The following is a 26,353-nucleotide window of genomic DNA, read 5'->3' on the forward strand; positions in this document are numbered from 1 at the left end:
GTGCTATTGACAAAATTAATAAATAAGTTAACGTTTTGAATTTGGGTATTTCTGTAGTAAATTGAACAAGTCATTCAGCAGGACAGCAGCCCTTGGAGTTGATACACGGACAGGATCATCCCTTGTTTCAGAACACATATTCACACTGATTGACAGAGTTTGTGTCTCTGGGCAAGTGAGTTGTTTGCAACCATTTAAACCAAAATAAATGCTGAAGGTGCCTGTCATGATAGATTAGTCAGCGTGGGCAACAACATGAAATACTGCACCAAAGAAAGAGAGGAGTCCCTTTTCTTAGCCACTGTGTTTTGAAATGCAGGGGTTACTCAACCATGGACACAAAGCATGGGAGGAGAACAGAACCAGTGAGAGTGCATGGAGTTTTGATCCACAATTGACAGTCCTTGACTTCGTTCTTTCTATAAGCCAATCCATAGCGTGGTATCAACTGTAAGACAAGGTGGGTTAGACAACCTGTAAGTGTATGTATTTGTAATCCCAGCACAATAACCTATCTTTAAAAGGGCCATTGCCCTGACACTTAACATGATTATACACTTTACTCCAATCTGTTCACCACTACTCTCTGCTTTCTGTCTTTTGTGAAATTTTGTATCCATCCTGTTTTTGTTGCTTTTAATCTCATGCGCTTTTCTGGCAAGCTATTCTATAGCATGACTAATGTTTGAAAGTCCACATCCACCAAATCAATTTCATGTCACTCATCAATCCTCTTCAATACATCATCCAAGACCTCAACTAAACTCACCAAGCACTTTTTAAAATGCACACTTACTTTATTTTAAGAACCCAATTAAGCTCACAGTAACACCTTATAAAATAACCCACTACTTGCATTAAGCTGAGTAACCAATCATCGACAAGTGGTACAACAGCTTTCTTAAAGTAGATCTTGCCTTTTGTTTTGGAACTGCCTCAGGATTTAGCAGTGAAATGAGGGTTTGAGCTATTGATTCAGCTGTTCTGAGTATCAAAGCAGCTGGTAATAGGAGTTCTTTATTTGAACAGCACATTAACTTTAAGAACTCTCTAGCAAAGCAAATACACACTTAGCTTTCGTTTCAGCAAATAATATTAATTGTGTGCATGGAAGCCGTTGTTTTAGCTTGCTTGCTAATGGTGACAATCAAACTGAAGTCAGAGAAAAGGAATAAAAACAGAATCTGCAAGAGAAACTCAACAGCTCTGACAGTATCCTGGATGCTGCCAGGTCTGTGGAGATTTCCACCAGTTTCTGATTTTCTTTCCGACCTCCACCATCTGTAGCATTTGACTTATTATAACTGAGAAAAGGAACATGCATTCATCAAGTGATGTTTGCAACCTTATGTCGTCAGTGAAATACTCTTGAAATGTAATCACTTTTGTAACGTAGGGATCATAGCAGTCAAGCTCATCCCAGCAATCTCTCACAGACAGAAGTGTGCAGCTGACCAGGTAACTTGTTTGAGATGTTGGTTCAGGAATAAATATTAGTCACTGCATTGTAGAACTGCCTTGCATTTCTTTGAGGACCTTGCTGGATGTTGGTGCTTGCAATGAAGAAATAATGATACTGCAGTGGGTGCTGATGCTAAAAAGGCCTCCATTTCAACCAGATCAGGGACAGTCATGGTGTGTGTTTGTGGGAGACATGAATTTGGAAGTGTTGGTATTGGATTAGGATGGATAAAGTTAAAAATCACACAACACCAAGGTTTATTTGGAAGCACTAGCTCTCGGAGCGCTGCTCTTTCATCAGGTGGTTGTGGAGTAGAAGATTGTAATACACAGAATTTATAGCACAAAAAGTTTACAGTGTGATGTAACTGAAATTGTACATTGAAAATGACCTGGATTGCTTGTTAAGTCTCTCACGTTTTAGAATGGCCACGTTGGTTTCACTTCTTTCACATGTAAATCCAGAACCTTTTTTTAAAGTTACATTCTCGTGAACATAATAAGTGCTGTGTCGGCTCAGATAATGCATTGAAGGTGTGAGGAGCCCTCTGTGAGACTGTCTGTGCCACATTGTTCAGACTGATTCTATTTCTAAAAAAGGGATTTACAGAATCTTAGATGGATTCACACAGTTTTTGAGCAAAATAAAATGTAATTCTGCAAGTACAAATTCACCCCACAAACTTATATATGTGTGTGTGTGTGGGGGGGGGGGGGAATGTATATAAGTGTGTGAGTGTAAAGGGATACATGTCCTTAAGAGGTGTGTGTGTGCGTGTGTGTGTGTAGTGCAATGGTGGTCACCTGTAATGTGACATGAATCCAAGGTCCCAGTTGAGGCCATCCCCATGGGTACCAAACTTGGCTATCAGCCTCTGCTCAGCCCCTTTGTGTTGTTGCCTGTCCCAAAGTCCACCTTGGACCATAGTCACTCGATGGTCTGAGGTCAAATATCCAGGACCGCTGAAGTGTTCTCCGACTGAGAGGGATCTCTCCTGTCTGTTGATTGTTGTGTGGTGTCCATTAAGCTGTTGCCGTAGCCTTTGCTTGGTCTCGCCAGTGTACCATGCCTCAGGGCATCCTTGCCTGAATATTATGAGATAGACAACATTGGCCGAGTCACGTACGTGGTGGGCTCTTGTCAATGGTTTTACTAACATCCAAGTAAATATGTCTACTGCTCTGCCCTTATCAATCTTCTTCTTGGTCACTTCCTCAAAAACTCAATTAACTTTCCCTCGCACAGAACCTTGCTGAGTATCCCTAATCATTCCTTCTTTGCCAGTGTGAGATCATATTCCCAATTTGGTGTTAGTCATGCAATATTCGCAGCTGAAAGTGTGTTGCTGGAAAAGCGCAGCAGGTCAGGCAGCATCCAAGGAACAGGAGAATCGACGTTTCGGGCATAAGCCTTCCTTAGGCTTATGCCCGAAACGTCGATTCTCCTGTTCCTTGGATGCTGCCTGTCCTGCTGCGCTTTTCCAGCAACACACTTTCAGCTCTGATCTCCAGCATCTGCAGCCCTCACTTTCTCCATGCAATATTCATAGTGCAATTATGCTTCTGTGACTACAAACTGTGAATCCTCAACAAACTCAAAGAGCCACAGTACATAGTATATAGAACAGTACAGCACAGTACAGGCCCTTTGGCCTTTGATGTTGTGTTGACCTTTTATCCTACTCTAAGATCAAACTAACTTATATACCCTTCATTGCACTATCTTCTATGTGCCTATCCAAGAGTCGCTTAAATGTCCCTAATGTATCTGGCAGTGCATACCTCACACCTACGACTCTCTGTGTAAAGAACCTGCCTCTGATATCTCCCCTAAATCTTCCTCCAATTACCTTAAAATTATACCCTCTCATGATAGACATTTCTGCCAGACATCTCTGACTTTCCACTGTATCTATGCCTCTCAACATCTGGTACACCTCTATCAAGTCACCTCTCAACCTTCTTCACTCCAATCAGAAAGGCCTAGCTCCCTCAACATTTCTTCATAAGACATGCCCTCCAGTTCAGGCAACATCCTGGTAAATCTCCTCTGCAGCCTCTCTAAAGCTTCCATATCTTTCCTATAATGAGGCAACCAGAACTGAGCACAATATTCCAAGTGTGGTCTAACCAGGGCTATACTGAGCTGCAGCATAACATCACTGCTAATGAAAGCCAACACATTGTGCGCTTTCTTAACAACCCTATCAACTTGGATGGCAACTTTGAGGGATCTGCGGATGTGGACCCCAAGATCCCTCTGTAGATTAGATTACATTACATTACAGTGTGGAAACAGGCCCTTCGGCCCAACAAGTCCACACCGATCTGCCGAAGCGCAACCCACCCATACCCTTATATTTACCCCTTACCTAACACTACGGGCAATTTAGCATGGACAATTCACCTGACCTGCACATCTTTGGACTGTGGGAGGAAACCGGAGCACCCGGAGGAAACCCACGCAGACATGGGGAGAATGTGCAAACTCCACACAGTCAGTCGCCTGAGGCGGGAATTGAACCCGGGTCTCAGGCACTGTGAGGCAGCAGTGCTAACCACTGTGCCACCGTGCCGCCCACACTGTACTTCCACACTGCCAAGAATCCTGCATAAAACCTGTATTCTGCATTCAAATTTGACCTTCCATCTGCCACTTCTCAGCCCAGTTCTGCATCCTGTCAATGTCCCATTGCAACCTACAACAGATGTCCACACTATCAACAAATCCACCAACCTTCATGTTATGGGCACATTTACTAACCATTCTTTCCACTTCCTCATCCAAGTCATTTATTGAAAATCACAAAGTGCAGAGGTCCCAGAACCAATCCTTGCGGAACACCACTGGTCACCGAGCTCCAGGCTGAATACTTTCCATTTGCCACTACTCTCTTCCATGGAGCAGTTAATTCTGTATCCAGACACCCATGCCTCCTTACTTTCTGAATGAGCCTACCATGGGGAACCTTATCAAACGCCTTGCTACATCCATGAACACCACATCCATTGCTCTACCTTAAAAAATGTGTTCAGTCAGATCCTCAAAAATTCAAAAGGTTTGTGAGGCATGACCTGCCCCTCACAAAGCCATGATGACTATCTCCAATCAAACTATGGTTTTCCAAGTAAACCATAAATCTGTCTGTCAAAATCCTTTCCAGTACTTTGCTCATGATTGACATAATACTGACTGGTCTGTAATTCCCAGGATTATCCCTATTCCCTTTCTTGAACAATGGAGTAACATTTTCCACACTCCAGTCATCTGGTACTACTTCAGTGGACAGTGAATATGCAAAGATCACCACCAAAGGTGAGCAAGCTCTTCCCTTACTTCCTGTAGTAACCTAGGGTATATCGCGTCTGGCCCAGGGGATTTATCTATCCTTATGTCTTTCAAATTTCTTAGCACAGTCTCCTTCCTGCATCAACCTGTTCCAGCATATCATAGAAACATCAAGGTCCCTCTCAGTAGTGAATACTAAAGCAAAGTATTCATTAAGTGCCTCACCTATTTCCTCTGACTCCAGGCACAAGTTCCCTCCAATATCTCTCATCGGCCCTACCCTCACTCTGGCCATCCTCTTGTTCCTCACATAAGTGTAGAATGCTTTAGGGTTTTCCTTGTTCCTACCTGCTAAAGCTTTTCAAGGTTCCCTTCTAGCATTCCTCAGTCCATCCTTAGTAGTTCAAGTTTTGATCATGTTCAGACTTATTGTCCCAATGTGTGCAGGTTTAACTCCCTTCTTACTTGTCCACACCACAAGGAAACATTGGCAATCAAGAGTTGACACGTGCATGCTCAGATTGTTAGATTCACATAAGTGTTGACACATTTGAATTTCGGGAAAGTAGTGATAAAGTGGTCCTCAGTCATACTACACAATGGAATATGAAATTAACTTAAGATTGTGAATTTGCCATTTTTTTTGTCTGCCGAGGCCACAGTTAAGGCCTTCATTTTGAGAAGGATTGGAACTTGAGACAGACATCATGACTTGCTTTCTAAGCTCCATTCCTTTGCCACTCATTCATTTCTTCAGCCGAGAAACTGTCTGAGGCCAAACAGAGTTGTTCAGAATTCAGCATCCTCGGTTATTATTTCTCTCCCATGTTTTCAAATGCTAAGTTCGAAGCGTTTCCATGTCTTCATCTCCCCTAAGTTTTAAGCAGTTCATAAAAATGACTTCTTTCAGCAAGCTCCTCATCAACAGTCTTACAACTTTCTGTGGTTCAATGTTCAGCTTTGTCGAGTAACATGCCTGCACTGTGGGTCACTTAACTGTGTTAAAAGCTGCTGTTTTAATTAATGTTCTATTTGTGCACTTTGCAAAAAACACAGTGTTTGGGGCAAAATCTGTGAATTCCTCAGCTCACGCTGTCGGCAGAAACCCTGCAGTGGTCAAAGAACACTCACTGTCAACACTGACTCACAGAATCTAGGGAATTGTCAACAAATGCTGTCATGCCAGGGCAAGATGCCCATATTCAGTGAGCACTCAGGCTTGGCGACAGGTTAGCGATGTGCCATCGAGCTGAATTAAAACACTGGGAAGAAAGGCTTTGTTCTAATTTCAAAAACAAACATATGTGACTCGTTTGTACACAAGCATCAAACGTGACATTTAGACGGAGTAGCCTGTCATCCTTTGGCTATTCCCAAATCCTCCAAAGCTAAAAGATAGAATTTGGAAGCCACTCACTGTTACCTTTTGGCAAATGCCAGTTTGCACATCGCAAGTTCCCAGAAACAACCGAATGAATGTTCAGATAATTTGCTCTTTATCTCTGACACTTCAGTTCCACTGAGACTTGATGTCAGCAGTGGAATCTTACTACTTTTGCTTGGCTGTGATTTGGGCGAGAGTGAAAACTCTGTTGAGTGATGTATCTTTCTCCTGCTGTTGTTCAAACTTAAGTGATGAGCAGCTTTCTTTTCAAGTCCCTGCTTGTCATCTTTAATATGATACATTTTCTCCTGTTGACTGCAGCAGGAACGTGACTCGATGCTAATTTTGCACCAGATCCTTTGTAGCTGAAGGAACCAAGACAGTTAATTAGTGCTTAGTTTTAGTTTTAATATGTTGGATCTGAATTGAATTTTTTTTCTGACACAGGATTTGTCATTGGGACTGTCGTGTGCACCTGCTTTGCTGCATGAACAAATCCTAGAACAGATTGGTGTCTGCAAAACAAACAGTGAATTATTCAGTTCCGAGAAATAAATTAATTTCCCTTCCAAGCTCTTCCTTTTCAATACACTCCAATCTATTGAGCAGGCAGCTGCACTTCAAGACTTAAGAACACCAAATAGAACTGAGCAAATTCTAACTTTACATTATTTCTTTCTCCTTATCCCATTGTTACTACTTATGGGATCTGACTATGTGCATTTTGGAAACAAATTTTCCAGACAACTTGAAACTGACTCAGTTTATGGAAACCCGAAGTTCTAAGGTGCAGAATTGTTGAAGACTAACGTATATTTTTCATGGCTCCATCTGTCAGTAGGCAGCTCCTCTTTGTTAAGAATCTGTAGAATTAACAAATGACTGAGCAAGATTGAAAGCTCATTGTGGTCATTTGAAAAGAGACCCTGACTCTATCTGACTAATTTCATTGGAGGATATTTTGAACTGTGCCCCATCAGTAATACATAATTTTTTTCCGAAAGAACAAGGTCTTGCTATTTGAGTTAGTGTTTGTGACTCAATTGTTGAACACTATGTATGTGTGGGTGTGCTGAAGTCAGCATTCTGCATCTTTACAATAGGTGAGGATTAATTTACATTCAACTGCTGCTAACTGACGCTGACCCCTTGCTTCCTTGGGTATTTATTTTCATCACATTAATAGTTTTACTCGGTTTTTGTGTGCAGAAGTGTGCATCTGTCAGGAACTGAATTTAATTAGGATAGCGAGTTATAGCAGACCAAAGACTGTCAAATGATGCAGTGCATGCTGAACAGTGCTCTGGTGACAAGATACTCACTCAAAACTGATCCTTAGACAGTGCAGAACTCAGGAGGGAGTGGTCACGTCACCAGGATGAAACTCTGGCGAATGTAGTGAGTGTCCCACCACAGTAAAATCTGCAATGGAAAGCTCATTTCAGTAATGGTGACCATGACAACTATCCTTGACTGTCATTATATTATCTGCTACGTTCTTCAACAAAGGAAATCAGCCATCCCTACCTGGTCTGCCTAGATGTGACTCCAGGCTAATAACAGAGTGATCTATTTCTGATTGTCTTCTAAAACAACCTAGCCATGCAGTGCAAGGGCAATTAGGACATGCAACAAGAGCTAGCCTTACCAGGCACACAAACATTCAATGACAGAATAAAGAAAATGAACTGTTCTAGTACAAACCTCTGACATTCTACTTCTTCCAGGGCACTGACCCTCCAATAGTGCGGCATTCCCTCAGCACTGACCCTGTGACAGTTCAGCACTCCCTCAGTAATGACCCTCCGACAGTGTAGCACTTCCTCAGCACTGACCCTCCGACAATACGGTACTCCCTCAGTACTGGCCCTCTGACAGTGCAGCAGTTCCTCAGTACTGACCCTCTGACTGTGCAGCACTACCTCATTACTGACCCTCCGATCGTGCAGCAATTCTTCAGTGGCACTCCCTCAAGATTGTCCCTCTGACAGTACAACACTCCCGCAGTGCTGACCCTCCGACAGTGTTTGACAATGCAGTGCTCCCTCAGTACTGTGCTTTAATATAAAATGGGTGACATGCTCAATTTCTGGAGCATGACTCAAACCCCGTCGTTCTGAGTCAGAAATGGAAGAACATATGAAACAGAGGGTACAAGTCTAAAGGTCGTGCAGGAGCAGAGGGACCTGTGTGTATGTATGCACCAATCATTGAAAGTAGCAGGACAGTTGGAGAGAGCTGTTCATAAAGTATACTGTATCCTGGATATTTTTAATAGGTGCACTCAGCAAGAAGACAATGTTGAACTTGTGTAAGACATGTATTAGACCTCAGCTCAACTATTGTGCACAATTCTGTCTGGTAATGATGTGAACACATTAGATAGCAGTGGGGAAACTATTGGAAGTATTTCTGAGGGACAGAATTAATCTATACTCAGAGAAGTAGGGATTAATGAAGAACAGTCAGTGTGGTTTTGATAAAGGGAGGACACGTCTGACCAGCTTGATTGAATTTTCAACAAAAATTCCGTGTATAAATAGGAAAATGCATTCAAACTAGTCGACTTGGACTTCAACAAGGCTTTTGACAAGGTGCTGCATGGGAGACTGATAGCAAGGCTGAGAGCTTATGGTATCCAAGATAATTTGGATCCACAATTGGACTGAGTGGCAGGAAGCAGAGCACAATGTCCGAGGGGGTTTTGGGCGTGGAAGTCTGTGTCCACTCGGGTTCCACAGGGCTCAGTGTTGCTTGAAGTATACATAAATAATTTAGACTTAAATGTGGGAGGATTGTGGATGTTACAAAAAATAATGGGGTGGGAAATAGTGAGGAAGGTAGCCTTAGATTGCTGGAGGACATAGACTGGTCAGATGGGCTGATCAATGGCAAATGGAGTTCAAACTGGAGAAGTGTGAGTTGATGCATTTGGGCAAGACGAACAAGGCAAGGATATACATAGTGAACACCATGGGAAGCATTGAAGATCAGAGAGACCTTTGTGTGCATGTCCACTGGCCCCTTAAGGTATCTGGACAGGTGGATAAAGTGGGACTGAAGACATATGGGATACTTGCCTTCATGAGTTGAGGCATAGAGTTTAAGAGCAGGGAGGTTATGCTGGAACTGTATAAAACATGGGTGAGGCTGCAACTGGAGTATTGTGTGCATTACAGGAGGGATGCGATTGCAATGAAGAGAGTGTAGAGGAGTTTTACTAGGAGAGTTTTAGTCTTAAAGAGAGATTGTACTGAGCAGAGTTGTTTTCCTTGGAGCAGAGCAAACTGAGGTGGGACAATATGACTGGGAAGTATAAAGTTACCAGGGGCATTGGTTAGAGATAGGAAGCAACATTTCGTTTTGGTGGAGGGATCAATGACCAGAGTACACGATTTAAGGTTAGGGACTGGAGATTTTTCCTTACCCAGAGGGTGCTCTGAACCTGGAACTCACTGCTGTAAGGTGGTAGAGACAGAAATCCTCATTACATTGAAGAAGATTTCGATGTGCGGTTATGATGCCAAGACACACAAGGCCTTGGGCCAGGTGCTGGAAAAAGGAATTTGAATGATGCTTGTTCTGGATTGGTGCAGACTCAATGGGCCGAAGGGCCTTTTTCATTGCTGTAGGCCTCTATAACACTATGCACAAGTGCAGAAGTAATTTACAAGAGTGATTCCAGGGAAGAATAACTTCAGTTATGAAGACGGATTAGAGATATTGGGACTGAGAAAAAGGCTAAGAGGAGATTTGATAGAACTTTTCAAAATCACGAAGGGGCTGGAATGAATAGATCAGGAAAAACTGTTTCTGCTCATGAAAAGGTTTTAAGTGAGAGGGCATGGATTTCAAGTGCTTTGCAAAAGAGGTGAGAAGAAGACGTTTTCACACAGTGAGCGGTTCAGGTCTGGAAATATGGTGAAGGCAGATACAATTGAGGCATTCAAGAGGTGCCAGCCAGAACAGCTGCATTTGAAGAGTCTGCATACTTCTCCAACCTGTCCCATAATGGGACACAGGCAGTAAGTGTCCGTTTCTCAACCCTGCTCCCATCGAAGTCAGGAACCTAAAGATGAATATAATTCCTCTCTAACTCACCACAGTTATCCTTGATGCTATCTTCCCAGAGCATTAACCAGAGCTTCCACATTACTCTTCCAGTGACTTGACCATGATCCTACTACCTGATCACAGGGAAGCAGAATAGGGATTCTAACTGGCCTACGATGCCCTGAGAAACAAATGGGGAGAATCGATCAAATGTCCCAGCTCTGCCCTGTGATTCCTGCTGGAAGGTAGCTGGGGATGTGTAAAAGTTAAGAGTCGTGCTCTAATGAAGTCACTGATCATGTCAATGGACGTACTAAAAAATGAGATTCTTTGCTGTTGTGTGGAATCCTTGTTTTGGAGCCAAAGTATGTCATTTGGAAATGTAGGTGAGGAAGCTGAGACTGCTGGATATAGCCAAGAACAGAGCCAAGAACACCACACTCAGGAGATGGATGGGAGAGGTGGTTCCCTACAGGGAGGGAAACAAAGGCATAAGAGCTTAACAGAACTTGATGTGAATTGCATTTGAACTTACTCAGAGAAATAGACTACATTGCAATGAACATTGCTGTAATTAAACTCACTTGAAATCAGATTGAAAAATTCTTCAACCAAGAGTGAACAAATAAATGCTGCTTCTCTTTTTAATAATGTACTTGTTTTCTTTCCTACATTTGGAAATATAACCCCCTCAGGTTTTAATTTCACTAGTTCAGTGTTCATGATCTATAAACCTCTTTGATTACAGCAGGATTTTTCGACACAGTGAATCATCTCTACACACCGAACCATAATGACTCATGATGAATATTGGACCCTCCTCAGGGATAACAAGCTCGTTACAGTATTTGCATAATAAATGAAATGGTTCTTCAGGAGAAGGGAAATATATTTTCAATTAAATTTAACACAACACTGTCAAAGAGCTGAGAATAATCTGTGATTTGTTTTGTGATGGAATGATGGATGATGTACAGTATTTCACTTATCCAACTCTCAGATCAAGTATCATAAACATAAGATACAAATGGAAAGGATGAGAAATATCCTGTGTGTGTTGCTTTCAGTTCTTGAGAGTGCATTTTGTCTCAAATCTGTAATTGCGCACCAGTAATTTGATGGCAAATGTTTTGAATGCATCCCTTCAATAAAGATTGAATCATATTGCTACAAAGAGGTGTGTGGATAAATTCAGAATAAAGTTGGGAACACCGGCAAGAGGCAGCCAGAATTTGCCTGGGGAACCCATGGTGTTGTGGGGACTGGATGGACCTGTCTGCCTTCTATCTCTTGCCTGACTGATCCATTGTGTGGGTCTCCTGCATTTCTCCCATTTCGAGCCCTTCTCAGGTTTTGCTGTGATAGTCCATCAGACCAAAGGGATGATTGAAGAATGCTGCATTGACAGAGGACACTGGGTTTAGAGTTGGTCATTTCACCTCTTGGACCAGGCTTTTCAATCCCATGCTGCGTCTGTGATAGGCCTTTGAAATGTCCCCAGCTCGATTTTATGGCCAAGACCCCAGTTCAATATGCCAGTTTGACTGCATTTCCCCAAAGGCCATGGATCAGGGAGGGGGAGTGTCTTTTTATTTCTTCATTGGATGTGAGCATTTCTGGCTGGGCCAGCATTTCTTACCCATCTCTGGTTTCCTTGAGAAGGAGATGGCAAGCTGTCTTCTTGAATCACAGCAGTCCATTTAAACAATGAAGCACTTGCTTGTGGTTGAGTGCAGGGAGTTTTTATCTAACCTGACTGATCCGGTGACTCAATGATTAACATTGCTGCCTCACCCTTGGGTGACTGTCTGTGTGGAGTTTGCACGTTCTCCCCGTGTCTGCGTGGGTTTCCTCCCAAAGTCCAAAGATGTGCAGTTTAGGTGGATTGGCCATGCTGAATTTCCCCATAGTGTCCAGGAATGTGTAGGCTAGGTGGATTATAAATGGGAAATACAGAGATAGGGTGGGGAGAATGGGTTTGGGTGAGAATGCTCTTTGGAGGGTCACTGTGGATTCATTGAGCCAAATGGCCTGATTGCAGACTGTAGAGATTTTGTGATTGATCTGCATATATTCCAGCTTAAGCTTGTTGCCTATCTTCTGTTAGTGGTGACACCCTCACTCTCCTCAGCCCTAAATTCTCACTGAATCTTCCCTTATGTCACTCTATGTTTAAGACGACGTTTGAAGTCTACCTGTTTTATCTCTTGCATATGCAAAGTTTGGTCTAATTATATTTCTTTTCACGCATGTTCAGTCATTTTATTATGTTAAAGGTGTCATATAAATGTGCTAGTGGTTTTAACAGCTTTTGCCTTGAAAAATACAAACAAAATCTATTTAAAAAGAAATCCGTGAATTCTGGAGATTGGTTTGTCAGAAACAGTTGTCATTGGATGAATCTGGAATTTTCTATCCTCAGTTGGCGGCACGGTGGCACAGTGGTTAGCACTGCTGCCTCACAGCGCCAGAGACCCGGGTTCAGTTCCCGCCTCAGGCAACTGACTGTGTGGAGTTTGCACATTCTCCTTGTGTCTGTGTGGGTTTCCTCCGGGTGCTCCGGTTTCCTCCCACAGTCCAAAGATGTGCAGGTCAGGTGAATTGGCCATGCTAAATTGCCCATAGTGTTAGGTAAGGAGTAAATGTAAGGGTATGGGTGGGTTACGCTTCGGCGGGTCAGTGTGGACTTGTTGGGCCGAAGGGCCTGTTTCCACACTGTAATCTAATCAGTGTGCTTAATTCATAGAATCTAATTCTCACATATCCTTTTCACCCATATTAATCCTTGTTATTGTCACCGCTCCCAACTCATTTTTGTTTGTCTTTTTGTTTCCTGCAGTTTAAGTGGACGCTTGTCACTGTGGTGGTTCTGCAGTTGATTTTCGTAATCGTTAGCGTTTTGTGCCGCAATAAGGTAGGTCTGATTGCTTTTCCTTTCACATCGTACCTTCTTCAATCATTTTCCTGACCCAGCATGGTGGAAAATTTGATTGGCGCCACATCCAGAAACATCCACTTCCTGCACCACCGACACTCACCAGCAGCAGTATGTACCATCTAAAAGATGCACTGGAGAAATAACACCAAGGTTTATGAGATAGCATTTCCAAAACCCACGACCACTTCTATCTTGAAGGACAAGGACAGAAAATACATGAGAACACCACCCCTTGCAAGTTCCCCTCCAAATCACTCATCATCCTGACTTGTAAATATATCACTATCCCTTCAGTGGCACCTGACCAAAATCCTGGAATTTTCTACTTTATGGAATTGTGCATGTACCTGCACCAAATGGACTTTAGTGTTTCAGCTCACCTACCACCTTCCCAAGGGCATTTAGGGATAATGCTACCCACCTATTCACACTCACATACCTTGAATGAATAAAAAGACAAAATCAGCTGGGCTTTGCACATCTCAGTGTTTCTGTGAGCATATTAATGTTGAGGGTTGATCCTAAACTAATTTAGATTTGGACATTCCCAGCTTTCAACCTAGAATCAAAGGTCTTAGGTTGAACACTGTGAAGAATAATTAGCCAGCCCTCCCACATTTGTGTTGATATGGACGTGGGGAGGTGCATGTGTGTGTGTGTATGTATTTGTTCATGTACGTATGTGTGTGTGAAGGTGCACGATAATTTGTGTGTCAGTGTAGGTATTTATGTACATTGTACGTGTAAGTGTAAAAGGACTGGGCTATGTTGAAATGGTGTGTTGATACTGTCCTGAGCATCCACTATTAGTCTGGGGGGGAAGGGAATGATAATTAAAAGGAGAAAATAACATTAGTTTGTTGGTTGTCACTGGTTACGGAAAAGGCCGGCCTCGGTTAGCTTTTTGTTGCATGTTAATAGTGTGAATTTGTCTTGCAAAGGTCTCACTCTCTAAATGAGTCAACATTTAATTGCAAATCTTTGTAAGTCTTATCCCCTCCACTGAGCTGGTCATTAAGAGCCATTTAAAGAAGCTATATCATTTTCAAAAATGAATTTATGGTGCATATCCCTAGTTTTTCTCGCTCCATTATTGGTGAAGTTGCCCTCAGCCGCTCAGGCTCAAAACTCTGGAATTTCTTCCCTCACCTCTCTGTCTCCTTTGAATCTACCTCTTTCACCAAACTTTTGATCACCTGTTCCAATGTCTGTAAGACAACTTCTCTCCTTTTTGACTACCCTGTGAAGTGCCATGGCATGTTTTACTCTGTTCAAATGCTGTAACAATGCACATCATTGCTGCTAGTGGGTTTTCAGCAGAGAGCATTGATGGATTGTGGCATTCAGAGAATGTGCAGCTAAATGCTAATCAGCAAATGTACACTGTCAGGTCCCTTGTTTCTCATGTTCGTGCAGGCCCAGGAATTGCAATGGTATCACAAGTGGAAGGGTGAAACTAAAATATATCAGATCCCAGCTAAAAGTACGGCCAGAGGATTTGTGGTCAGACAAGAACACTGGCTGAGTGAAAGTCAGAAATTACATTTGGGTGAAGAGATTATTGGAGGCAGCATCACAGTGACCCAGGGTTCGATTCCAGCCTTGGGTGACTGCCTGTGTGGAGTTTGCACAATCTCCATGTTCTGCGTGGGTTTCCTCCGTGTGCTCCGGTTTCCTCCCACAGTCCAAAGATGTACAGGTTGGGTGGATTGGCCATGCTAAATTGCCCATGATGTTAAGTGCATTAGGCAGGGCTAAATGTAAGGAAATGAGTCTGGTTGGGTTCTCTTTGGAGGGTCTGTGTGTGTGGACTTGTTGGGCCGAAGGGCCTGTTCCACACTGTAGGGAATCTAATCTAAATAACATGTCCTCTGGGGATGAAAAGACACAATAATCAAGGTTCACTTAATTTCAGCAATCAAACAATTTGCAAAAAGTAACATTCTGCTGGACCTGTGCAATTATCATCCAACCTGATTGCAAAAGGTTGATAAAGAGTCTTCAACTGATAAGAAAATTCTGAGCCAAGCACAAATGTGACAGAAGGGCCTGTTTGTCATTGTTGGATGAATGGGAGTAGTGTAGTAGGCTCTGCTTGATTCCACGCAGCTAGTTACTAATCAGTGTGCCTGATCATTTGGTTCGTTTATATGCTGCCAGATTGTCATACTCGATCCAGAGAAACCGCACTCGACAATTCTGAATTTTGAATTTAACATCACTATCCTGCAAGGAATTACTCCCTCCTTACTCTCCCAAGTCTGCCTACAAGACACAAGTCGGGAATGTGATGGAATACTCCCCACTTGCCCTGGATTTTGCAGCCCCAACAACACTCAAAAAGCTTGACATCATCCAGGACAAAGCAGCCCCTGTTTGATTGGCACTGTATCTACAAATGTCCACTCCCTCCACCACCGATGTTCAGCACTATCCATGTGTACCATTTACAAGATGTACTATGTATTTCATCAAGGCTCCTTAGATAGCAGCTTCCAAACCCACTACCACTTCCAGCTAGAAGGACAAGGGCAGCAGTTAAATGGGAGTTACACCCTCTCAAAGTTCCCCTCAAAGTCACACGCCATCCTTATGTGGAAAAACAGTGTTGTTCCTGGGTCAATATCCTGGAGCTCCCTGCATCCCATTGACTGCAGTAGTTCAAGACTGCAGCTCAATAACCCCTTCTTGAGGATAGCTAGGGAATGAATAAAAAACAGTAATTCAGAACATACAATGGTTCCACTTCCTTAAAGTTCCTTCATTTATTAGAATCATCTAGTATTCCCTATCTCTGTGTATATGTATTTAGCTTTCTCCTTTGAAATATCTTTATGCTCTCCTCATGGCCACATCTTCACCAGTTTCTTTGTTGGATAAGGATATGGAAACAGAATATTTGAGGACAAAATAAATGCTCCCTTCCATATTCTATTCCAAGTGTTTTATTAAAATAGAATGCAACAACTGAATTTTATGTTCCAACATCTGGCTTGAACTAGTCTCCCCAATGGTTTTGATTGACATGATTCTACTAATTGCCTTTAGTTACAAGCATGAGAAGGCCTTATTTGATAACCACATTGTAATGTTACTTTGCTTAGCATCCAAGTTCCTTTAGCTTTGGGGTAGACTACTGTTGAACTCCACGTACAAAGAAGCACATTTGATAATATTGTTGCAAGGTTAATAAACTTCACAGTATATGTTGCACCTGAAGGAACCGAGAGTGACTGGAATCACAGCAACACAAGTCTATGGAGATAGGGTATTGGAAAATAACGACATATCCTTCACTTCGTTCTGGTTTCTGGTCACAGACACTACTCCCTCCCTCTGTCCTTACTCAACTACTTCTTCGGCTCTGCTAATTCCAGGACTCTTTTGAAGTCATTTGCCAATATGTAACCTCATCATTCCTAAGGTCACAACATGAAATAATTCTGGATGAGGGTGGCTATTTGGCCCACTTTAATCAAATTATTCAGGGAACCATTCAGTGGTCCTGAATTCATTCCTGGAATCCCCACCGTGGAATTACTTTATTCATGAGTTCAGAGTGGCGTCTTTGTCTTGACAGCTTGTTTCACATCAAATCCACTTATTGTCTGAAGGAAAGAACCTTATACCAGTGTTAAAGTAAGTTTTTACAAATTTGAACCGGCGTGCTGTGTAAATTAACTAAACGTTCTCATTAACATTTTCAATATCTTTAACAGTCTTGGTGATACAGTCTTACCTGTTACAGCTCTTTTCCTGAGGCAGAGCATGCCACATTTATGAGTCTTTCTGTCGAATGTGCCTCTGACATTGCTGTCACTATTTGACTGCCTCCCAGTTTTTGGTGCTTAGAACAGGGATGCTGTATTCAGACGTGATGAGAGCACCAAGAGGTTTGGCTTGTATTCTGTCTATTTGGCTTTGGTCACTGAAAATGTTCATGACTTTAATATATCTTGTTTGAATAGTATGGATATATTAAGATGACGAAGAGACAAAGACACTCCTGGATCTTTGTTTTGGCCTTAGCTTTCTCAGTAAGTTGTTTATTTTGTTTTAGCATTTCACTTATAGTATTGAGAGTTAGATTCATTAAGGATTTAAATGTTTTTAACAATTGAATATTTTGTTGACATAAAGTCACAAAAGTTTGCAGATAAAGATGTTTACAACTTTAATGCAAGTTCAGAATGGTCAAATACTTTGGCTTCCAATGACCTGGGAGGAATTCATTCAGATGTTAGTTTCCTTGGTGTTTTTTTTCATTTAATGGAGTGTCATCCCTTTTTATTTTAGCAGTGCTACTCTTTTTATATTAGTCTTGCTAATATAAACAAGCTGCTCTGTACTTTATTGTCTCTCTCTTTCTCTTTTGCTGTGGTTGAAAACAGCATCTGGTGTTTAGGACAGATTGTCTCAGGTCTTATCTTTAACTTCTCCATTTACCTCTCCTAAGGTACACAGTCTCAGTACAACTTCTACATCGTCAGACACCAAAAAAATATAGAGCAGCCTTCCCAGTCTTGTGCAGTCAGGTCAAACAGTCTTACATTTCATCCTTTATCAAACCAAATGCTTGCTCCCAAAGCAGATGAAAAAGTCCATCAATTCATTTTCAAAATAGTCCTTGGTGTGAGTGTCTGAAGCAGTAGGCCACATGATGAAATTTCCAAAGAGTAATCCTCCTAGCGTTAACAATGTTACAATTGCAGCACATGTAAAAAGTTCTTTCACAAGTTCAGCACATTGCCAGAGCTTGCTGGCAAAGGCTGAAATTAAAAATTGCAGAGGAATTCATGTTGCAGCATGAATAGAGGGAACTGGGTGTCTCTGTGCATGAATTGCAAAATGTTGGTTTGCAAGTGCAACAGGTAATGAAGAAAGCAAATGGAATATTGTCCTTCATTGCTAGAGGGATGGAGTTTTAAAATAGGGAGGTTATGCTGAAGTCAGACCTGGAGTACTGTTTTGGTCTCCTTACTTGAGAAGGGATGTATTGGCATTGGAGGCGGTGCAGAGAAGGTTCACTAGGTTGATTCTGAAGTTAAGAGGGTTGCCTTATGAGGAGAGATTGAGTAGGCTGAGACCATACTCATGGGAATTTAGATGAATGGGGAGGAACCATCTTTTTAGAAACATACAGTATAAAATTATGAAGGGAAAAGATAAGTTAGAAACAGGAAGGTTATTTCCACTGGAGGGTGAAACTAGAACTAAGGGACATAGCATCAAGATAAGATTTAGAAGTAAGTTGAGTAGGAACTGCTTCACCCAAAGTGTTGTGAATCTGTGCAATTCTCTGCCCAGTGAAGCAGTTGAGGCTACCTTGTTGAATATTTTCAAGGCAAAGAGAGAGAGATTTTTGAACAGTAAAGGATTCAAGGGTTCTGGTGAGAGGTCAGGTAAGTGGAGCTGAGACCACAAAAAGATCAGCCATGATCTTATTAAATGGTGGATCAGGCTCAAGGGGTCAGATGTCCTACTCCTGCTCCTATTTCTTATGATCTTATGTTCTTATATGCTACGTTTTTAAACAGGCTTGCTTAAGTAGCAGACTGAAGAATTGCATATTGAAATAATGAATAGTACAGAGGGGCCCGTAAGTCTGTAAATCACTCAGGAGAAAGTGAGTCGAATAGTGTGGCGCTGGAAAAGCACAGCAGGTCAGGCAGCATCCAAGGAGCAGGAGAATTGACATTTCGGGCATAAGCCCTTCATCAGGAATGTAAACCACTCATCTTTACATTCAAGGTGATACAGCAACTCAGATAAGCAAAAAGTCCCACTTTTAGCAAAAGTGAATTTTATGGAAAGTGAAATGGATCTTGAGAATAGCAGAGCAGCCGCTTAAAATACGTCTTAGTATTGGGTAATTGAGTTGAATTAACTATCAGAAAGCTGAAGCTTGATCAATGATTTACAGCCTGATTGATGATTTTCAGCCTGATGGAGTTCAGCCTGGGGCAGACCTATTTACCAGATGCCAGGTAAAGCAATGGTATTCATTCATTACAAATCTAGGTGCGGCATTTGAGGCATCACTTACTCGAGTGAGCTTAGTTTCAGTGAAAAGTTCAACTTTGACATTAATTGTTTTTTGCTTTGCTCTCATTGTATAAACCTTGCAGTATAAAATATCAGAGATGGGAACAGTTCTTTTCCACCCTTTTGTATTGCAGCGCAGTAATATATTACTGTACATGGATGAATAGTCAGTGTGCACTGAATGCTGATTAGAATACCACACTGTTGCAGTCTGCGTGCAAGCAGCTATTTCATTCCAGCTTCATATGTTCATACAGCTACTGAATAAAGCAAGCAATCCATCGCCACCTACAAACTATGCGAGGCTGCATTTAAGAGATCGCCTCCTTGTATCCATGGTGCTAGGGAAACAGCCTAGGCAGTAGAAGTGACCATGTTGCAGGTTGTTGCTGAGATGTACCCCTCCCCCTCTGTCATGAGCTTCCTTTTGCAGGCTGTCATTTGTGGATTCCCCCAAGCCCCACTCCCAGGGCATTTCGCAAGCAAGGTGCTAGAATTGTGACCATAACACAACTGTGGCTTTATGATGTTCTTGCTGCTGTAGAATGTGTGATTCATGTGCTGCCTGTGGCAGTTCTACATCATAAATATGAAGTTTGCCACTTTCTTTATGGTTCAATGCAGTTTGTTTCAGGAGGGTACAATTCTGTGGCGCAGTCTGTCTCCATTATGGTGTGCATGCCAACCACCTTCCCTGCCCTCCATTATGCACCTGGTTTCTTGGAAAATTGGTTGCTGATGCTGAATGATTGAGTGGTAGAAATCCCTCCCTAAATCTTACTACTTTGGAGCATCTTTATCCTCTTTGAAGATGCTTCCTAAAACCTGTCTATTGAAACCAGTTGTCCAGCTTTAGTGGCAATGTACTTCTGAATCACTCAGAAGATCAGTTGGTCATGTTTACAGATACTCTGGCTACTCTCCCACAGTCACATGTTACCCCAGGTACAATGGTAGCATGAGATCATCCTCAGAAGTAATGCAAATGTAAATGCCCTAATCCTGGGGAATCATGATGCAAACAATTTCCTGACTCAGTGATTCCCCAAGACAATGTAGGTGTGATATACCTAGCTTCAAGGGATGGCTGTGAAAGCATTTCTGAATGGAAGAGATTGAATGATAGTTTAATTTGATAATAGTAGGGGGAGTAGTAGCAAGTGACTGTCTAAATGGGGTGGGAGTCTGCATTCCTGCCTGACTGTCATCTCCACCCACTTCCAGAATGTTCAGTCAGTACAGTTAAACTCTTTAACATTACATTAATGTCCAGAGAGATATTCCAGTTTAATCTTTTAACATCTCAGGAGGGCCCCTATCTGTGATACATTTAAGAACTCTGAGGGAAAATAAACTGCTGAGAACACATTATTGACACAATTGGAAACAAAATCTTTTCCTCTCCAAATATCTATAGGCGCCAGTGAAGGCATTTTTTGGGTGCCCTGCAATACTTTTGAATTGTCAGTGTTCTGATTATAACACAACACTTTGGAGGAACAAATTGTCCCAGTGCAGCTTCTAAACGAATACAGGGTGACAAAGTTGGAGTATACTCTTGTTTGGAAACAAGAGATTTTCCCAGTAGCTGCATGGAAGGAAGCCCTTTGCTCTATTGTGCATGTTTCAGAACTTTCATAGAATTATCTAATCAATCACTCTACTCTGTTTTTGACCTGTAGCCCACAAATAGTTCATTCCCTGCTCGTGTTTATCTGATTCTTTTGGGAAGGTTACGATTGATTCTGTTTTACAGAGCTTTGTAGATCACAGCAACACACTACATAAAAATTGTTTTATCATGTGTCTGGAGTCAATCGATACAAAGCCACTTAATGGAATTGAAATCAAGACAAGCATACCTTTGCTTTCGTGGAGAAATATTAGTGACTTACTCAGTCTGTTTTCATCCCACACCCAGAATCTCAAATGCTCACTATTTATGTGTTCAGATAATTAATAGTTACCACCCCTTTTCTTTTATCTAAAATAAAGTAATTAACAAACGTAATAATATGATTAAACAGATATTAGCATTGGTTCTTTTGCCACTCATCACAAATCAGTGTCCTGCCACTGGAATCAGCTCTACCTTACTTTCTTTATCAAAATGATTGATTTTTAACATCTCAATCAAAGGTTGCTTCAAATCACTGCATGAGCATGTGATGCTGACCACTACCAACCTTTAGTTGTGCAGATTCTCTTTTCTGACTGGGTCTGTAGGGCTTACTTCATTGGAAGTAATCGAGAAATAATACTTGAGCAAAGGCTTTTGGTCTTAAACAAGATGTAGATTATTGCATGGTAGTAATATGAGTCGGATAGGCATTGACACTAAGATTATGATGAGGCTTGAGTGATAGGTCTGAATTTCTTGAACTTCTGAACTGTTCTGCATGACCCGCCCAAGTCCTTAAGACATCATGAGGCTGGGTGGAGCTTCATACATCATTCAGCATTAACTCTTTCAGTACAGTTACATTGTACAACAAACTCCAGTTTGTCTGGAGTCTCGTCATTAAGGAAGGCACTCATTACTGCTGCTCATTCTGGTTATTGCTTCTGCATGGTCCCTGAGATATCCATGCTCAAGTGCAGAACCAAGATTGAGCAGAAAACCTGAGCTGAAGTCTAACCAGTGTTTTAATAAAGCGCTACTTTCACTTCCTGGATTTTGACAATGGGCTTTCATTAATAAAGCCAGAGAGCTCATAAGTTTTTTTTTTAATTATGTGTATCCACATTGCTTCTGTAATGCCCTTTGAAATTAGGTTTTTATTGCAGTGCTCTTCTAAAGGAATTGCATTCCAGTACTTCACACTTATCTGAATTAAATTTGATTTGTGTCTGTCCATTTCATCATTCTGTGTTCTTCTGAAGTATGTTATGATTCTCCTTGTTAATTGTTACATTTTTAAAGTTTTGAGTTATCTGCAAACCTTTGAATATTACATTATATTTATCTATATAAAAGAGCAGTGGTTCTAACGCTGAGTCCTGAGGGATGTCACTATGCATTCCTCTGCAGTCTGTAAAAAGCACTTTTCCCACTATTCTTGGCTTTCCATCCCTTATCCAATTTTGATTCAATGCTACAATTCTGCTTTTAATCCTATAGGCATTAATTTTGGTAACAAATCTACTAAGAGATACTTTGCCAAATGCCTTTTAAAAATCCATCGAGCCAACATCAACACATAACCCTCATCAGTGCTTTCTGTTACTTCATCAAACGACTCAATCAGCGCAGTCAAACACAATTTGCAAGTCCATGCTGACTTTCACGTATTGCCCATACCTTTTTTCATGCCAGTTAATTTGAGATCAGATTAATCCCTCTGTGTACAGTTACTTTTTACATTTTTTAAATTGGCACACACTGCTCTATCATGACTGGACATGGCAAACATGAAATCTCAGAGATAAAAAAGATTGTTTTTGAGCTCGTTCCTGCTAGCCTTAGAAAGAAGTTAATTATGTTTTGACCAACTTCTGAATGTTTCTGAATATTTTTCATCCTCAGGTACTTTTGTTGTTTAAAGCCAACGTGCGTGAGGGGATTAAACACTATTATGACGACTTGGATTTCAAAAACATTCTGGATCGCATCCAGATCAAGGTCAGTCTCTGTTGTGGATTAATCAGTAGCTGTCTGCATGGTTCTCTTAGCTTCTATCACCTTTATCTTTGAGGTGAAGTTCACTAAGCATTGAACTGTGAACTGTGGCCACCTCTGGTTTGGGGTCATTATTTACCTAACCAGTTTTCCCAGTGTTTCCAGAATTGCTGTATTCTGTATGATATGACAACCTGATGTCTCTGATTTTCATATGGATGTATAAAAGCTCAGATCTCATGGGAATTTTGTATTGCTGAGATATTTCAGTTGCTACATCAATCAAACAGTTGGGGAGTGAGGGGCAGAATATGAAGAATGCTTAAAGTGAGACAGGCCTCTCCGCATTACTTCCATATGGAATTTCATTTTGCAAAACTTGCCTCTTCTTTAAAATACAATACACTTATCTTCTAGGAAAGAGGGAGGCATGGAAAATATTGTCCACCCACACACACTCCCAAAAAACAGCAACCAGTATTGTGGTGAGTTAGTTTATTGATCTTCCCCTCTAAGAGAAACTTGCATTGTGGAATGTCTTTTACAAACTTTTTCTCCAAAGTGCTTTTCCAGTAAATATGATCACTATTATAAATATGAGAAGCACAGGAGGCAATTTGCACAGGCCAGAGAGCACAAATAACAATGATACTGACCAATAAATCTGGTTTTTAGAACTGTTGATTGAGGATAAGTACTGACCAGGGCACTAGGAACAACTATGCTCCTGCCCTTCTTTGAAATATTGCCATCCAATAATTTGGAATCCACTTCAGAAGCAAGAAGAGACATTGGTTTCAAGTCTCATCCAAAAAGTGAGTCCTCTGACACAAAAGCACTCCCTCAGTGCTGCACTGGAGTGTCAGGCCACATTTTTTTTCAAGTTTTAGAGTGTGATTTGGACTTTGAACCTTCTAGATTATTAGGGAGTGGTGTCACCCACTAACTTCAGCTACCAATGAGCACGTATTTGACAATGAGTTTGAGCTGTCCTGTCAAGCAACTGCTTGAGGCAAATTTACTTATTGATTGTGTTTTCCACTGGTCTTTGTGAATCAGCTGACAATGACTGTCATGGTCTGTCATAAATCAACATTACGTGTGCCAGAGGTTTAAATCGGCATCAATTTAGAGCTGGGTTGCAGAACAGAGAGATCAATTATTGTTAAGTCACCTCGAAAACGAATGTGAAATGGTTTATGGAGTAGTTAAAGAATTGGCAGGGCAGTCATTCTTCTACGAAGATGGCTTTGAGTGTCTGACTCAGCCATTTTCCCAGGAATATCTCAGAATGCTGACAATGAGAAATTCACTGCTGGTGTCAGTGATGGATAAATAGTTCCAAATGGCACTTTGCTGATGCTAGGGACAGATTAAATTACACTAATTTGAGCAGCAGAGAATGCATCACGCTATGCAAAAGAACAAACATTATAGACGAATTTGACAATTGCAACATTTAAGAGGCATCTGGATGGGTATGTGAATAGGAAGGGTTTGAAGGGATATGGGTCGGGTGCTGGCAGGTGGGACTAGATTGGATTGGGATATTTGGTCGGCATGGACGGGTTGGACCGAAGGGTCTGTTTCCATGCTGTACATCTCTATGACTTAAAAAAGACTTCATGTTTTGTGTTCAAGGTGAGTAAAAATCATCAGCACAAGTTGCTTTGAATTAAACATGGCTTAATTTGAATCTTGATACATCCTCTATATGAGCTGAAAATGTCCTCCATTCAAGACCCTGAAAATTGCTTACTTCCTATATGCTGTAACAGAAGCAAGTATTCTGTTTCTCAGAAGCTGCAGTGATGTTATTCAGTGAAACTACATGGAAGAATTTCAATCCAAAGGTGTGCATGTCAGGTGAATTGGCCATGATGAATTGCTCACAATGTTAGATACATTATTCAGGAGTAAATATAGGGTAGGGGAATGTATCTGTGTGGGTTATTCTTCAGAGGGTCGGTATGGACCTGTTGGGCCAAAGGGCCTGTTTCCATACTGTAGGGAATCTAATCTAGTGAAAGCCCCAGCTTAGTCATCAGTGGTGGAGAATCAGGGCTGCTTTTCCCCAAATGTTGATTCAATTTCGTCAGCTTTGTGAAAATGGTCATGAGCCCATGAGTCCCAGTTGTCGCCAATTTTGCCCTTGCTGGCCTTAGTACAATTGGTGGGGCTATCCAAATATTAGAATGGGAAATGGTAATGGTAATGTCAGCAGTTCTTGGTTGGGGAAATGTCGCCACATTTGCATTTCATTATAACTTCTTGAGTTCTTTTCATTGCTCCATGTGTCTTTGGCTGTGTGGACCCTAAGTTCTAGAATTCTCTCTGAAACCTTTCTTCCTTTAACATGGAGTCAAAACCTCTTTTTGGCCAAATATTTTGTGAATATATCCTTATGTCACCATCTACTACACATTGTCACATTTTGTTTGATTTTCCCCCTGTGCAGAGCTGACAGATGTTTTTAAGCTGTTGATGTAGCTGGGTTTTACTAATTCTTATGGCTTTTTCTGTTTGCACTCAAAATTGCAGAATCTTAGGAGGTTACAGTACAAAAGGCGGCTATTCAGCCATTGTGCCGGCCCCGGCATGATCAGGGAACATCATGACCAAGTGCACTCTGGCAGTTTATCAGCTTGCGTTGGGCACAGAGATTCATATCAAAGCAAAGGTGATGACCTGGGCTTTGAACACTGGGCAGATGTCCTACCTGGGCACAGCTAAAACACTGGATCAAACACTGGATCAAACACTGTGGAAAGAAATGCACCCTTTCGAATGAGATTGACTAACCAAATTACATGAAACTGGTAACGTAGAAGGGTTCAATTTGTTGATCAGTAGCAGGCTCCTAATGCTTAAATATTAAGGACATTAATACCGGGCATTTGTTTCAAGAGCAGACCATCGTTCTCTTCAGCCACTTGTCAGCAGAATCCTCCCTAATGTATTGCTGACTCGTGATCAATTTAGTGCTCAGAATAAACAGTCTGTTCCGTTTTGCTCTGATGTATAACATGTAAGGTATACAGCACATAGTGGAATCAGCTGTCGAATAGGGGAAAAGCGTTGGGAAAAACAACCACAATGCTTTCGGACATGTAAATCTGAAATATCGGGGTATTTTGCAGGCAAATTCAAAAGGTGTAATTTTGTATTTCGGCAGGAATACATGTAAAAGGGAGTGATTGATTAAATAAGCCTGAGCTAAAGCCACTATACCCTTGGGTAAAACTCCTGGCCGCTAGCTAAAGATGCTGTCCTTTCAGAGCTGTCACTGTTTGGTGACTCCTCTGTGCAGGATTGTCGATTGTGCCATAAGGCATTCACTCCTTCTTAATAACATAAAGCTACATCTGTCACGGTGAGGGCATGTAACAGTCAAATGTCACACACATTCTTACCTTTTACCTTGAACCTCGAACCTCATTTACTTTGACTGATTGAACCATTTATTTAGAAAGATCTGGCAAGCTAGGTTTGGATAATGCCATCCTGTATGTTATTTCATTTTGGCACCAGCTCAAATGGATAGATCTCTGCAACAATCATATT

At 41.5% G+C, this 26,353-nt stretch overlaps 1 protein-coding gene across 5 annotated transcripts in view; it reads left to right on the forward strand.

Annotated features, from left to right (window-relative positions):
• zgc:110329 (uncharacterized protein LOC550500 homolog) overlaps positions 1–26,353 on the forward strand; it is a 171,675-nt gene that overhangs the window by 37,428 nt on the left and 107,894 nt on the right. For all 5 annotated transcript variants that reach the window (XM_043681488.1, XM_043681489.1, XM_043681487.1 and 2 more), the window contains 2 exons: positions 13,027–13,101; positions 22,697–22,792. In XM_043681488.1, the coding sequence (XP_043537423.1) occupies positions 13,027–13,101; positions 22,697–22,792 (171 nt within the window). The remainder of the gene's footprint in view (positions 1–13,026; positions 13,102–22,696; positions 22,793–26,353) is intronic.

The sequence above is a fragment of the Chiloscyllium plagiosum genome, chromosome 42 (genome assembly GCF_004010195.1).
Source record: "Chiloscyllium plagiosum isolate BGI_BamShark_2017 chromosome 42, ASM401019v2, whole genome shotgun sequence".
In the NCBI taxonomy this organism is placed as follows: domain Eukaryota; kingdom Metazoa; phylum Chordata; class Chondrichthyes; order Orectolobiformes; family Hemiscylliidae; genus Chiloscyllium; species Chiloscyllium plagiosum.